The 13,779-nt window shown below is 45.7% G+C and overlaps 1 protein-coding gene across 1 annotated transcript in view; it reads right to left on the bottom strand.

Annotated features, from left to right (window-relative positions):
* LOC147629947 (putative methylesterase 11, chloroplastic) overlaps positions 1-13,779 on the bottom strand; it is a 39,247-nt gene that overhangs the window by 9,783 nt on the left and 15,685 nt on the right. Inside the window, exon 2 of the mRNA XM_086811485.1 lies at positions 9,041-9,280. Within this exon, the coding sequence (XP_086667611.1) occupies positions 9,041-9,280 (240 nt within the window). The remainder of the gene's footprint in view (positions 1-9,040; positions 9,281-13,779) is intronic.

The raw sequence follows: 13,779 nt of genomic DNA, 5'->3' as shown, positions 1-13,779 counted from the left end.
CCTAGATTGGGTAATACTTACCACCTGTTCACATGCCACACAACCATGTCAGCAGACAGTTTTACACGCACGGTTCACGGGCGGGCGTCCCCTTACCCGGAACTACACATTGGTCAAGCAAGCATGAAAATAGCATGCAATTTCAATTGCAAGCAAGCACATAAAGATGCTATGCAATGCAGCATTGGTATGGACAATCCCCGTTCATGAGACTATACCAAAACAGACGTGCTCCAGGCAAGTACACGAGGTACCAAACCCAATGGAACACCAATCCACCAAGCATTTCCGGGCATGTACACGGAGGCACGAGTCCCAACGGAAAGCCAAGTCTACAGTATCACATGAGTGGCATCAATCCCCGGCATAAACAACTGCCATGGACACCAGTCCAATGTACATAGGTGGACCAATTGGGTGGCTAAATGGTGACATCCCCCCCCGGCTTCTAACAGTTGTCCGCAACTGAAAAGCATCCAAATATGTCTGAAGCACATGCGGGCAATCTTTGAAGAACTCTTCATCTACCCATTTAGCATCAATGGGAAGATAGTTCCTAAACTTCACAAGGTAACGCCTCACAACTTTGCGTGCAGCAAGCGCGTTCCTTGTGATACACAATCTGCTCTGGCTGCAAGATCTCCTCAAGCTCATCCACTTCTGGTGGATCCTCAATGACCATTTCACTGGGCTCTGGCCCTACATACTTGCGAAGGAGACTCACATGAAAAGCATTGTGTATGTGCCAATGACTAGGTAATGCCAATTTGAAAGCCACTTCATTGATCTCCTAGATCACTCGAAAAGGCCCATAGTACCTCGTTGCAAGCTTAGGATATGCACCCTCTTTGCCAGGCCTCTTTGCAAGTCTTGCTTTCTCAAATTTCAGTAATACCCAATCATTCTCTTTAACATCCAATTGCCTTCTATGCTTGTCGGCAGCCTTTTTATGCTTGTCTTGTGACCTTGCAATGGCTGTCCGCACCTAAGCAAAAGCAATATCCAAGTCTCTTACATACTCATCAACTGCAAATATCTCATCCTTTGAGCAAAGGATGGGTGGCAAAACCACCTTACCATAAACAATCTCAAACGGGGCCTTTCCGGTGGATGCATGCATCGTGTTGTTGTATGCAAATTCCACAAGCGGTAAGTAGTTTTCCCAAGAAGACTTCTGATCCGCCACATAACATTTCAAGAGATCCAACACGGCTGAATTTGCAGCCTCACTTTGCCCATCCATTTAAGGGTGATAAGCTGATGAGAAGTCCAATTTGGTGCCCATATTATCAAATAAGGCCCGCCAAAAGAGACTTGTAGTCCTGGGATCTCTATCCCCCACAATGGACTTCGGCATTCCATGATGTTTGAACACTTGTGCAAGATATAGTTTAACCATATGCTTAGCTTTGATGGTCTTTTTGACCGGCAAGAAATGAGGGTGCAAGATCTGAAAATGAAACATAGAGAGGAAATTGGCCATCCTCATATGCTTCTCTGACAACTTAGTTTGAGTAAGAAAATACCTCAAACTCTGGTGATCTGTCTTCACAGTGAAATCAGCCCCAAGAAGGTAATGTTTCCATATAGTAAGTGCATGAATTACAGCCAAGAGCTCTTTCTCATAAATGCCAAGAGATAGCTCTGCATCATGCAATCTACGACTCTCATAAGCCACGGCATGTCCCTCTTGATCAAGGACAGCTCCTATGCAATAGTTGCATCTTTCAATTTGAGAAATGCATCTCTCTCTACATTAGTCCATTTGAACATGGCCGCCTTCTTTGTCAAATCATGTAAAGGAGAAGCAATCCATGCAAAGTGCCGAATGAACCTGTGGTAGTAAGAGCATAATCCAAGAAAACTACAGATCTCATGCACCGAACTTAATTCAGGCCAATTCCGAATTGCATCAATCTTTGCAGGATCCATCCGCACCCCATCTTTGGACACAATATATTATATGCCCAAGATAATGTATCTCTGACAAGAAGAACTCACTCTTCTTTGCATTTATGAAGAGTTTATGCTTATGGAGCTCTTCAAAAACAATAGCTAAATGAGCTTTATGCTCTTCTTCGGTCTTCGAGAAGACTAGGATGTCATCAAAGAAGACACCTGTAACTTTCCTGTACCCACCGAATATGCGATCCATCATTCTATTGAATGTAGCCGAGGCATTTATAAGACCAAAAGGCATAACAAGATACTCATAAAGCCCAAATGTTGTCCTGAAAGCAGTTTTGTGTACATCCTCAGGCACTACACGCACTTGATGATACCCACTCTTGAGATCAATTCGGCTAAAGCATGCCAATCCATCCAACTTGTCAAGGATGTCGTCTATGCATGGAATCAGAAACCGATTCTTGATGGTAAGCTTATTCAAAGCTCTATAATCCACACACATACGAAAGGATCCATCCTTCTTTTGGACCAAGAGGACGGGTGAACAATATGGGAAAGAGCTTGGCTGAACCAAACCCTTCTCAAGAAGCTAATTCACTTGCTTCATAATCTCCTCTTTTTGGGATGCACTTATACGATAGGCTGGCCTATTAGGTGGGGAGCTACCCGGCACAAGATCAATGCAATGATCTTCCGGTCGTACAGGTGGTAACTCATTTGGTAACTGATCAGCAAAACAATCATTGTGCTCTTGCAAAAACTTCAGTCTATCATTACTAAGAGTGTTTACATGTACATTATTTTCCTCAACATGATCTCGTACAAAAATCAAGTACGCAAAAACACACTTTTTCATTACTTTCTTAATTTGTACATGAGATACAAGGCAAATGGTATCACCCTCTTCACCAGCATCAATTACATGCTCTCGGTCTTTATGCATGAAGGTGATCCTATTGGTCTTGTAAGCCTTGCACGGATCAATACCTGTATGCCAAGGCTTTCCAAGCAATACATCACAACCATTCAAAGGTGCCACAAGAAAATCCTCATGATCCACATAGCCTTGAATGTGTATGCGCAACTTGCCAAAAATAGGCATGACCCGCACTTCTCTACCAACAAAGGCAACCCCTGCTTCAATTTGAGGACCCATGTCCTCCACTTCAATACCCAAAGCAGCTGCCATCTGAGTGGATATGAAATTTTCAGATGCACAATCATCAAACATGAACAAAGCGGGTTGATCTTTGAGCTGTCCCCAAGCTTTACATACAACCCTATCTTTGCTATCATGTGAAGTGTTACCTTGCACATCCAGAACCATATGCACATTAGGCTTTGATGCATTTGCATTATCACGCTTCTTCTTGTTTGGGCATGCCTTTGCAATATGCTCGGTGCTACCACAAGTAAAGCATTTCCCCTCACTCATATATTGTTTTTTCTATTCCGGAGTGAGACCATAGTCTCTCAGTTTGAAGGGACGCTTCTTGGTAGTGTTATTTTGAGCCTTTGTACCATTTTTATCTTGATTTTGGTCCTTTTTAGGTGGCTGTCCATCATTTTGCAGGTTTTGGACAACCCTCTCTTTGCCTTGAAATGAGGGTTTAGCCTTATTGGATCGACTCAATTTGAGTTCCAATTGCTCGGTGGCGGTGGCGGTGGCAGTGGTGGCTGCGATTAATTGGTGTAAGGTATGACCAGGATACATTTGTAGTCCCGCTTTTTACACGGGTTGCAATCCCGATTGAAACCTTCTCTTGCTTTCCGCCTCGGTGACATGCATAAATGGAGACACCTCCAAAAGCACTTTCCAAAACTTTTGTACATATGCATTTACCAATTCCCCCTCATTTTGCTTTACCCAATCCCACTCTTCCCAGGATCTAACAGGATTCGGTGAGAGCTTCTCCGTGAGCCACCAATGGGCAGCAGTGCCTTTCATGAACATGCTTACATGCCAGATCATGGATTTCTGTGTGAAATCCTCATCACTGAAAGCAATATCAAACTGGGCAATAAAAGCAAGTGCCTTTGATGCATCATATTCCCCATGATATGTGTCAAACTTCACAGATTTGTCTCCGACTTTGAAGTCACGAGACTTTGATGCATGTGTGTGCATCTCAACATGCTTTCCCCCATGTTTGTCCATTGGGACAGCCCCTGTGAGTGACTGGCATCATTTTTGGACCAAAAGGTGATGCATAAGGCATAGATATATGTGCCCTGTAAGCATGAGGCATGGCTGGCCCCTTAACATGCATTGATACATTTTTAGCCATAACTTCTCTCTCATGAGCACACTCAAAGGCATGAGTGGCATGAAAGATACGCGGAATACCTGCACCAACAGAAAATTGCAGCCCATGATGCATGTGTTGTGCATGCACATTTTCAGCTAGCAATGGCATTTGACATACATTTTGACCACTGCCATAAACATTGTATCCTTCACGGGCTATATAAGGTATTCCTGCATGGCGTGGAGTCACTGATTGTTCCTCTCCCATAGCATGGAGATTCATCCTCTTAGACATAAGTTCTTGTTCAGGGATTCCAAGACATGTGGGATGGTTGCCTTTCCTGCATAGGCATCCTCGGTACAAGCCAAGTATGCACGTGCTGCATCCCTCGGTTGCATGTGCAATACTTGAGCAATCATTGCCATTGCATGATCCATATAAGATTCAGCTTTCTTGGCCTTAAAACGGTCATGTACCAATGGATCCTCATGGCGGTAGAGATTCAATTCTTCTTTTGTGCATGGAGAAGAGCCTGCATACGAGTAAGTTTAGCCCTCACGACTATGGACTCTTCTTCCTACATCTTCTCTTTGCCACGGGACGACTGCCCCACATATTCATGTTCCCTATTGTGCACCACATAAGTTTGCTCATCCTGTAAAGCATTGGAGGCATGCATTTCATTGTCCGTGCCTCTTGTATTAGCATCTCCAACATTCATTATATGGCTGTCCATAATGTACTAAGTGTAGAGATAGCTAGTGTTCACGGTGATCATCTCTCACGATAGAAGTGAAAGAGAACCGTATGCTCTGATACCAGCTCTGATACCAATGTAACTTGGTTGAACACAATGCTAATCAATACACTTAAATACACTAAGATTTGATGGACACTTGTTCAAATACAAAAAGTAAATTGCTGAATTGACAAGAGACACACAATGAGCCGGAACGCCCGACCCCTCCCTCAAATAAAGTATATTAATCTTGGGAGAATCAGTACATAGTGTCATGGGCATTTCTGACCAGATTTCCATACCAATGCATATGAATACAGTATTGCAAACAAGTGGTTGTCGATGTAGACTTACAACCCACACTACCCTCTCAAGTGCCCATGTTCCCTACCATCTGTGCTCTATCGTTTCACCAACACATGGTAGCAACAATCTGCAAGAGAGCACCTAGGACAAGAGAACACTACACAAGGTATGTGATCTTGTAATCCGGTTTCTCCCTCCTGCTACTTGCTCCCATATTTAAGCATAAAAGCTTCCCAATAGCAAGTAGAGTCGATGACAGCGGAAGTCTTCGCGAGATGGAAGTCCTTGGAGTGTTGAGATCTTTGATTTGTCGCCTTTCTTCGCGACAAAAGTCTTCAAGAGGATGAAGGGAACCTTGGGAAAGCTTCCCCTATGGTTCAACTTGAGAAAGGAAGGCTGAAATTAGGGTTTTAATCAAAAAGACCAGAAATTACAACAAAAATGAGAGCTGTTTTGCTGAATTTCACTGTGAGTAGGAGAGTGATTAGTACTTGGAAACGCTCTTGGAAGCTTGGAAAACACCCTAGCAAGTTGGGTATGGCTATGGAGAGCTTGGAAATGGAGAGAAATGGTGGAAAAACAGAGTTTTCAGCCTCCAAAAATCTTCATGAAGAGAAAACACGAATTTTCTCTTAATAAGTAAGTGAACTGGGGTCCAATCAGGTGAAGGGACATGGGAGATGCCCATTTATGAGTAAAAGGGGAGGATCAGGTCCTGGACATTGAGTCTTGTCCGTCTCGGGACTTCAGTGAGTGTGAACTTAAAATCGGTCATAATTTATAAGTGACTTTTGGGCGCCCAAACTTTAATGAAGTGGGAACGCACTCACTTATAAATATTAGCTAAGTCCTAAGGGTTGTTTGAGCCTAGATTGGGTAATACTTACCACCTATTCACATGCCACACAACCATGTCAACAGACAGTTTCACACGCACGGTTCACGGGCGGGCGTCCCCTTTCCCAGAACTACACATTGGTCAAGCAAGCATGAAAATAGCATGCAATTCCAATTGCAAGCAAGCAAGCAAGCATATAAAGATGCTATGCAATGCAGCATTGGTATGGACAATCCCCGTTCATGAGACTATACCAAAATAGACGTGCTCCAGGCAAGTACACGAGGTACCAGACCCAATGGAACACCAATCCACCAAGCATTTCCGGGCATGTACACGGAGGCACAAGTCCCAACGGAAAGCCAAGTCTACAGTATCACATGAGTGGCATCAATCCCCGGCATAAACAACTGCCATGGACACCAGTCCAATGTACATAGGTGGACCAATTGGGTGGCCAAATGGTGACACCTGCCATGCTGTAGCACCACCTGGTCCAAGCTCACTTATACACCACTTACAACACCGCCTAGTACACATTGGTACACGCTCGCTTATGCGCCTAGTCGAATGGTCAAGACGCCACCTTGTACAACACACCTCTTGCGCCTAGTCGAAAGTACAGCTCCTCAGTCGGCTGTATCCATGTCCTCCTAATGTCCAGCTGAACTAAATCCTGACGGATGAGTGTGGTAATCTCTGTCCGTGTGAGAGTGAGAGAGGGTGCCTCCAGAGAATACTGGAAGGGAGGCAATCTGTCCATGCTAAAACCATGTGCCTGGAACCAAGATGTCATCTGTCCATACCAACAAGCCGTGTCTCCCTGTAAAGCTAACTGTCGGGAGGACTCAACGGCGAGGTGTGCATATCTGTCTCGAGGGAGATCCCACAAGCCATGTATGTAGGAGACTGATCTCGTAAGAGCCTCAATCACCAGAGGGGCAGCCGCCAGCTCTGCTCGAATAATCTCATGAGGTACCAAGGCCTTGGCTCTAATAATCCTAGCAATCATAGATACCAAAGGCCTCCCCATACCTCTCCACCCGCCTGCGCTGTGATGGCCCACTGAAGGTCCCCACATCTGCACTCCATAAAGCACAGCTGATGTCACTAGAGTGTCAAAAAGCGGAAGTTTCGTTCGAGGTTCCTGAAGCTGAACCTGCAAACACATCCTCTCCAAACTACCCAGGGCTGCATGTGCTCTAGTCAATCTAGTTGAGAAGCCATTGGCTTGCTCCACACTCCTGCCTGAGACCCATTTTTTATGTGAATGGTTGTAGCTTGTGAAGTAGAATGCAACATGTAGCCCAACTTCTATTTGCCCCTCAGAACACCTGAGAGGACTATAGCCATGGTGGCAGCAGCACTCCAGTGCCTGTGGAGGATTCTGCATTGGCATGTATATTAACGAGCACATGGTATATCAACAACATGCAGACGTAGCATGATCTATGTGATGGAAAGACAGGGAGACCATTCAATCTGGGCAGGAAGCTCTACTAAGGGAGACCACAAGCAATGCAGGTTCGGTTAATGACAACTGACGATGCTCCCTGGGGTGCTTCTCCCACCTTTTCAAAGACTTCAAAGACTGGCTTGACACTGATGGGTCCTTCTGCAGCCCTTAGTGGGTGCTCTCTAGGGTGCACATGACTTTAAAGAGAATCATTGGCCTGAGAAGCCATTCGCTTGCTCCACACTCCTGCCTAAGACCCATTCTTTATGTGCATGGTTGTAGCTTGCTCCACACTCCTGTCTAAGACCCATTTTTTATGTGAATGATTGTAGCTTGTGAAGTAGAAGCAACATGTACCCCAACTTATATTTTCCCCTTGGAACCTGAGGGAACTATAGCAATGGTGGCAGCAGCACTCCAGTGCCTCTGGAGAATTGTGCATTGGCATGTATATTAACACGCATGGTATATCATCAATATGCAGACATAGCATGATCTATGTGATGGAAAGATGGAGCCCATTCAATCTGGGCAGGAAGCTCTCCTAAAGTCTAAGGGAGACCACAAGCAATGCAGGTTAATGACAACTGAAGATGCTCCCTAGGGTGCTTCTCCCACCTTTTCAGGGTGGATGCCAATGTTCACAGCAAGCTCATGGTACTTCCTGAAAGCAGAAAGTGTTCCTCCCAGCCTGTGAGAACACCACTAGGACACCAATTGCACGAGAGTGAAACCCCTTGCTCAGTGTGCCGAAGTAGAGCTCCAGACCAAAAAAATCCTATGCATGTCAATAAAAAATAAGTTTTTCCCAACATGTGCATGCAGCGCTAGCTTGCAGATTTTCAAGGCTGAATTCTTGGAATAGCTTCCTGCCAGAAATGCCTCCAACAACAGTGTGCAGCTTGAGGTGGTGCTGTCAAAAGCTCAATGAGCTCTTCTTGTGGCTTGTACTTTGTTCATTGGACAGAGTGTCTAGACTCTACTGGGATAGTTTTTTCATTGTTTTGCCAAAACAACTAGAATGAGTCATAGAGAAAAGAAAACTGTACTGCAACTTGGAAGAGCAGATAAAATGCAGAAGAAAACAGCAGCAAGAGAGGAAGCTGGAAAGGAGAAGAAAGCTTCAGGAGATGATTGACACACACTGACCGAATGAGTAGACCAAGCGCAGGGTGGAGCTAGGGAACAACTGAAGAATGGCAAAGTGAGGCTAGAAGCAGCACAAGGAGCTGGGATGGAGGAGGTTGATTATGCAGGCTGGCTGCGAGAGGGAAATTTGTTGCTGTGCAACAGCTACGGGCAGGGTAAGCTGCTGGCTTTAGATAGTGCCTCACAAAGGGTAGGGCAGTATCTCAAGGTAAACCGGAGGGACAGTCTGGGGACATGATATATTCAGTGATGTCTTCTAGGTTAAGACAAAGCAGCTTAATAAAGTCGACACCATCAGCAGCAGGGGTTAGACGGGATTGCATTTGCCTGTGACGAGTGCGTGCAGAAAGACGTTAATTTTTTAAAACAAATAAATTCCAGATTCAAACACTGACCTTCTCGTGATCTGAAAGGTTCTCCAAGAATTGAAAAAGTGGTTTAGCATATTGCTCAAGGCTTGCTATTTCATTTGGATTCGTTGGATCAATCCCTGATCCAGACAGATCCAATGCAGTGGTAATAAAGCCAGCCTCCTCCAACAATGCAATCGACTTGTACCAACACCATGCCCCAAAACCTCCTCCATGTATCAGAACAAATCTGTTTGTTTCCAGACTTTCAGACACAGTGTTCTCCTGTAATGCCACCAAAAATACTGAGTGCATCTCTCCTCATAGCTTTGATTATAATACAAGGGTTAACTGACTATTTCATATCACATTCTGACAGTGAAACATGCCGAGTTTTGTGTGCATGAACTAAATTGAACAGCAAAACCACTTTAAGAAACACATGCTTGAAGTTCTACAAACAAAAGATACACTATATCACAATGAAAAGGCTGATTTAAAAATACAATAGAGAAGCACTCTTGAAAACTGGTGTTGAACTAAAAGGCAAAGACAACTACTTGGCAAGGTAAGCCTACTTGGCAAGCCGCTGATCGAACAGCCTGTCTACCCCTGCTATATCCCAAAAAATTGGGCTCACAAATATAAGGCTGCCTAGCACATTTACTCCAAGATATCTTCCATAAAGTAAAGCCACAGTACATAAATACCATGTGCACCAAGAATAGAAGCATGTTCATGTAACATCCCCACCTTATCTTGTTGGCCACTCATGCATGTGCACATCCTCATGTCTTTGCTAACAGAGTGGGATAGTTTTGGAAAAATCCTTGGCCAACTGTAATCATTTGGCCCTCCAAGCTCTTTTCACATGATAGAACTCATGCCCGGACACATGGAAACAAGGTTCCTAATGCTAGCATTGGAAAAAGCACCAGTCTTGATCAAAAAGCAAGAAAAAGTAAAAGTCAAACTCTGTTGACCAAAAAGCTGAGGGCACCATTGGAAAGAGGACGTTGAACTAGATCAAAAAGCTAAAAGCCACGTTTTCAAAAAGCAGCTCCAGGACCAAAAGGCAAGGCCTTGAAGTTATAAAAGCACAAATCAAGAACTTTGGTTAGTATTAATAATATTTAAAGTAAAAGCCAGGAGTTAAAGCAAAAGCCAGAAGTAAAAGCAAAAGCAAGGTAAAACAAAAGCAGGACCTCCCATCTTGTATATAAGAAACTTGCACCTTCATGGAGAAGCATAGAAGTACTCATGGAGATCTTGAAGAAGAGCTTGTGAAGAATTATCATCATCATTATTTCTAGTGCCGCCCAGATTCATCTTCGCCGGCAGTTGCCTCTTTAAGCACCCATCTCCACCTTTGCACCACCCTACAGCGCTCAGCCGTTGCCTCTGTGCAGCCCTATGAAGAAGCACCGCTGCCCAGAGCCGCCTTCCACCGGCGCCGCCACCGCCCAAAGCCCACTTCCTGCCACAACTGCCCCAGAGCCGGCGCTTTTGCCACTTGTTTGCCAGTTTTTCGCCACTGTGTGCTCCTCCACCACCGCCTGTTTGCTGCCCACTACCGCCCCCAACAGCACCACCTGAACCACGTGTCAGCCGCCTTCTTTTGGAGGGCTGCCACCCATTGAAGAAATGCCGCCTCCTCTCTTTTTGGTGAAAGAACCTTGGACAGCCGTGCATCTCTCTCAACATCTCATCCTCAAGTTTCTTGTGAGATTTTTGTAAGTAACAAAGACTTGATTCAGATATTGGATATTGGTACTAGCCCAGTGTAAGACGCTTGTGGGTCATCCTTGTGGTGAGCTCAACATCAGTTATCTTGTGCCTTGACATCGACTTCGGCCCGACCTCTACATCGGCACTCTTGTTTGATATTGTATTCATTTGTTGTATTGGTCCTCGCTTGGAAAAGCCCATGGATTGTTCCTGAAGGAGCCTGTTCCCCGCACAGCGTGGTGTACTGTGTGAAATCCCTATTCCCATCTCTCCCCCCCTCTCTCTCTCTATCTTTATCTCTCATACACGTGGTTGCGTATGTCACTGCACACTTCGTTGGGCTTACACCAACTCCATAGCCTCACGTACGCCTCTCGTCTCATAAAACTTGGTCATGTTCTATTGTTGGTAGTGCACGTTCCGTGCTTGAATCTGAGAAGGACGATCAGCTCTGAAGCTAAACCTCTGCTTCATCAATGATCTCTGAAACGCCCAATCTCTTTGTGCTAGACACCCTGTGCTTATTGTCTTTCTTGATGCATGCTTCTTGAGTCTTATGATGTCTTCGCAATCCTTGCTTTGACAAACTCCGTAACTGTTGGTAGACTCTCTGTAAGGTCTCAAAGACCCAAACCAAAAGACCTTCTAACATAGAACCCACTAAGGATCAAGGCTTAAGGCTCAACTCCCAGTCATAGAGTCCGTATGAACTCGCCCCCTCCAACAAGAGGTCATAGCTACATCCTGGGCCCTGGCCTAGACGCAGTAAGACTAGGCATCCCATACAACCTAGCCACACCCCAAGGGTGTCCTTGCGCCAAGCAGTCCCGATGGGCCAAGCGCTGAGTCAAACTTAGATCGTGTCTCGCAACTAAGCCTAGGGCGTGCTTATATATAGACCTCTAGCCAATAACTTCAGCTTGGGCCTAATAATAGCTAGTGACCCTATTATTGACTATAAGCCGTGTGTGAAAATGGCATTTTTCCCAGCCCTAAAAAGGGGATTTTTTTTGGGTTTTATTGGATTTCTTTGTTTTTGTTGGGTCTTGCTTCTGGCCGACAGCCCCTTTACTGGGCTGACCAGCAGCACACCACCACTATATATAGCATAGCCTCATTATTCAGCATCTGTGCCACATCATTAAAAACATCCGGTACCACATCATCATCTGCATGCTGCTGCTGTTGCCGGCGCCTGCACTACATCAGATCTTCATCTTCACCACTCAGCAGCAGCACTTCTCTTGCAGCATACCCTTGGGACAGCAGCCCACTCTCTGCTACAGCATCTCGTTGGGACAGCAGCCCTCTCTGCTACAGTAGAGCACTCCAGCGTTTTACATCAGCTCATGGGACAGCAGCCCTCTTTGCTATAGTAGAGCACTTCAGCGTTTTACATCAGCTCATGAGACAGCAGTCCTCTTTGCTACAATAGAGCACCTCATTTTTTTACATCAGTTCACCTTGGGACAGCAGCCCATTCTCTGCTATAGTACAGCACATCAGCGTTTTATCATCAGTTCATATCTTGGGAACTCAGTAGCCCACTCTCTGCTACAGCACATCTGCGTTTTTCTTCTGCGGTTCACCTCAGGACAGCAGCCCTCTGTGCTCACCATCTCACATCATCGGGACGGCAGCCCTCTCTGCTCATCTTCGTCAACACCACTCCAGACGGCAGCCCTCTCTCCTCCTCACCACCACTCACGTATTGCAGCACCCTTGTCACCAGAGCTTGCACCACTTGCACCACCCCTCTCTGCTCCTCATCACCACTCAGGTATTGCAGCACCCTCGTCACAAGAGCCTACACCACTTGGGACGGCAGCCCTCTCTGCTCTTCATCACCCTTCAGGTACCACAGCACCCTTGTCACCAGAGTCTGCATCAATTCACCTTCCACTGCCCACTACCACCTCGGAGTGCCTTTGCCTCACATCGACGCGAGCCTTCATCATCAACCGTGCTTCAGCTCCGACATCGTCTTTGCTTCTGCACTGGTCTTCTACTCAGAGTCTCCTCACATTAGAGGGCCTCTTGTACATGTTTTCACTCACCATCATATATACACTCACTCACCCATTTCATGCTATGTTCTTTTGCTTTGATCTCTTGTGCATTTGGTCCTTTCGTCCTTTTGCCCTCGCATGGTATCAAAGCTATCGTGAGCAAAGGGATTGAAGACCTCAAGAGCACACAGCATGCATCGTCTACCCGCACTCCTGGAGGACCAATTTTTCTCACTAGAAGTTGTTTCTCCAAACTCTGATCTAGACCACACAAGGAATGGGACTTCTTATTCAGAGGAGAGCTCCGTTCAAGATCTTACTTTGGGAGACGATCAACCCATCTACATCAACTCACCTTCACTACCTTTGCCATCACGATCTCCCTCTCTCCCCACATTCCTGGTGGATCGACAGTTTCAGAGGGGGATACATTCCTTCTGCCACCAAAGTGTTAGTGTGGGACCTTGGCATCCTTTATTTTTTCTCCTCTCATGGTCCCTTTTTTGGCCTAAGGGGGGGGGGGTGTGAAAATGGCATTTTCCCAACCCTAAAAAGGGGATTTTTTTGGGTTTCTTTATTTTTATTGGGTCTTGCTGCTGGCCTACCACCTCTTGCCGACCAGCAGCACACCACCACTATATATAGCATAGCCTCATCATTCAGCATCTAGCATCTGTACCACATCATTGACCACATCCGGTTACCGGTACCACATCATCGGCTGCATGCTGCCGCTGCTGCCAACGCCTGCACTACATCAGATATTCATCTTCGCCATTCAGCAGCAGAACTTCTCTTGCAGCATACCCTTGGGACAGCAGCCCACTCTCTGCTACAGCATCTCGTTGGGACAGCAGCCCTCTCTACTGCAGTAGCGCACTTCAGCATTTTACATCAGCTCAGGGGACAGCAGCCTTCTCTGCTAAAGTAGAGCACCTCAGCGTTTTACATCAGTTCACCTTGGGACAGCAGCCCACTCTCTGCTATAGTACAGCACATCAGCGTTTTATCATCAGTTCATATCTAGGACAGCAGTCTGCTACAGCA

Source organism: Cibotium barometz, chromosome 17 (genome assembly GCF_041138505.1).
Source record: "Cibotium barometz isolate CiBa-2024 chromosome 17, ASM4113850v1, whole genome shotgun sequence".
NCBI lineage: Eukaryota > Viridiplantae > Streptophyta > Polypodiopsida > Cyatheales > Cibotiaceae > Cibotium > Cibotium barometz.
This window is presented reverse-complemented; position numbering and strand designations above follow the sequence as displayed.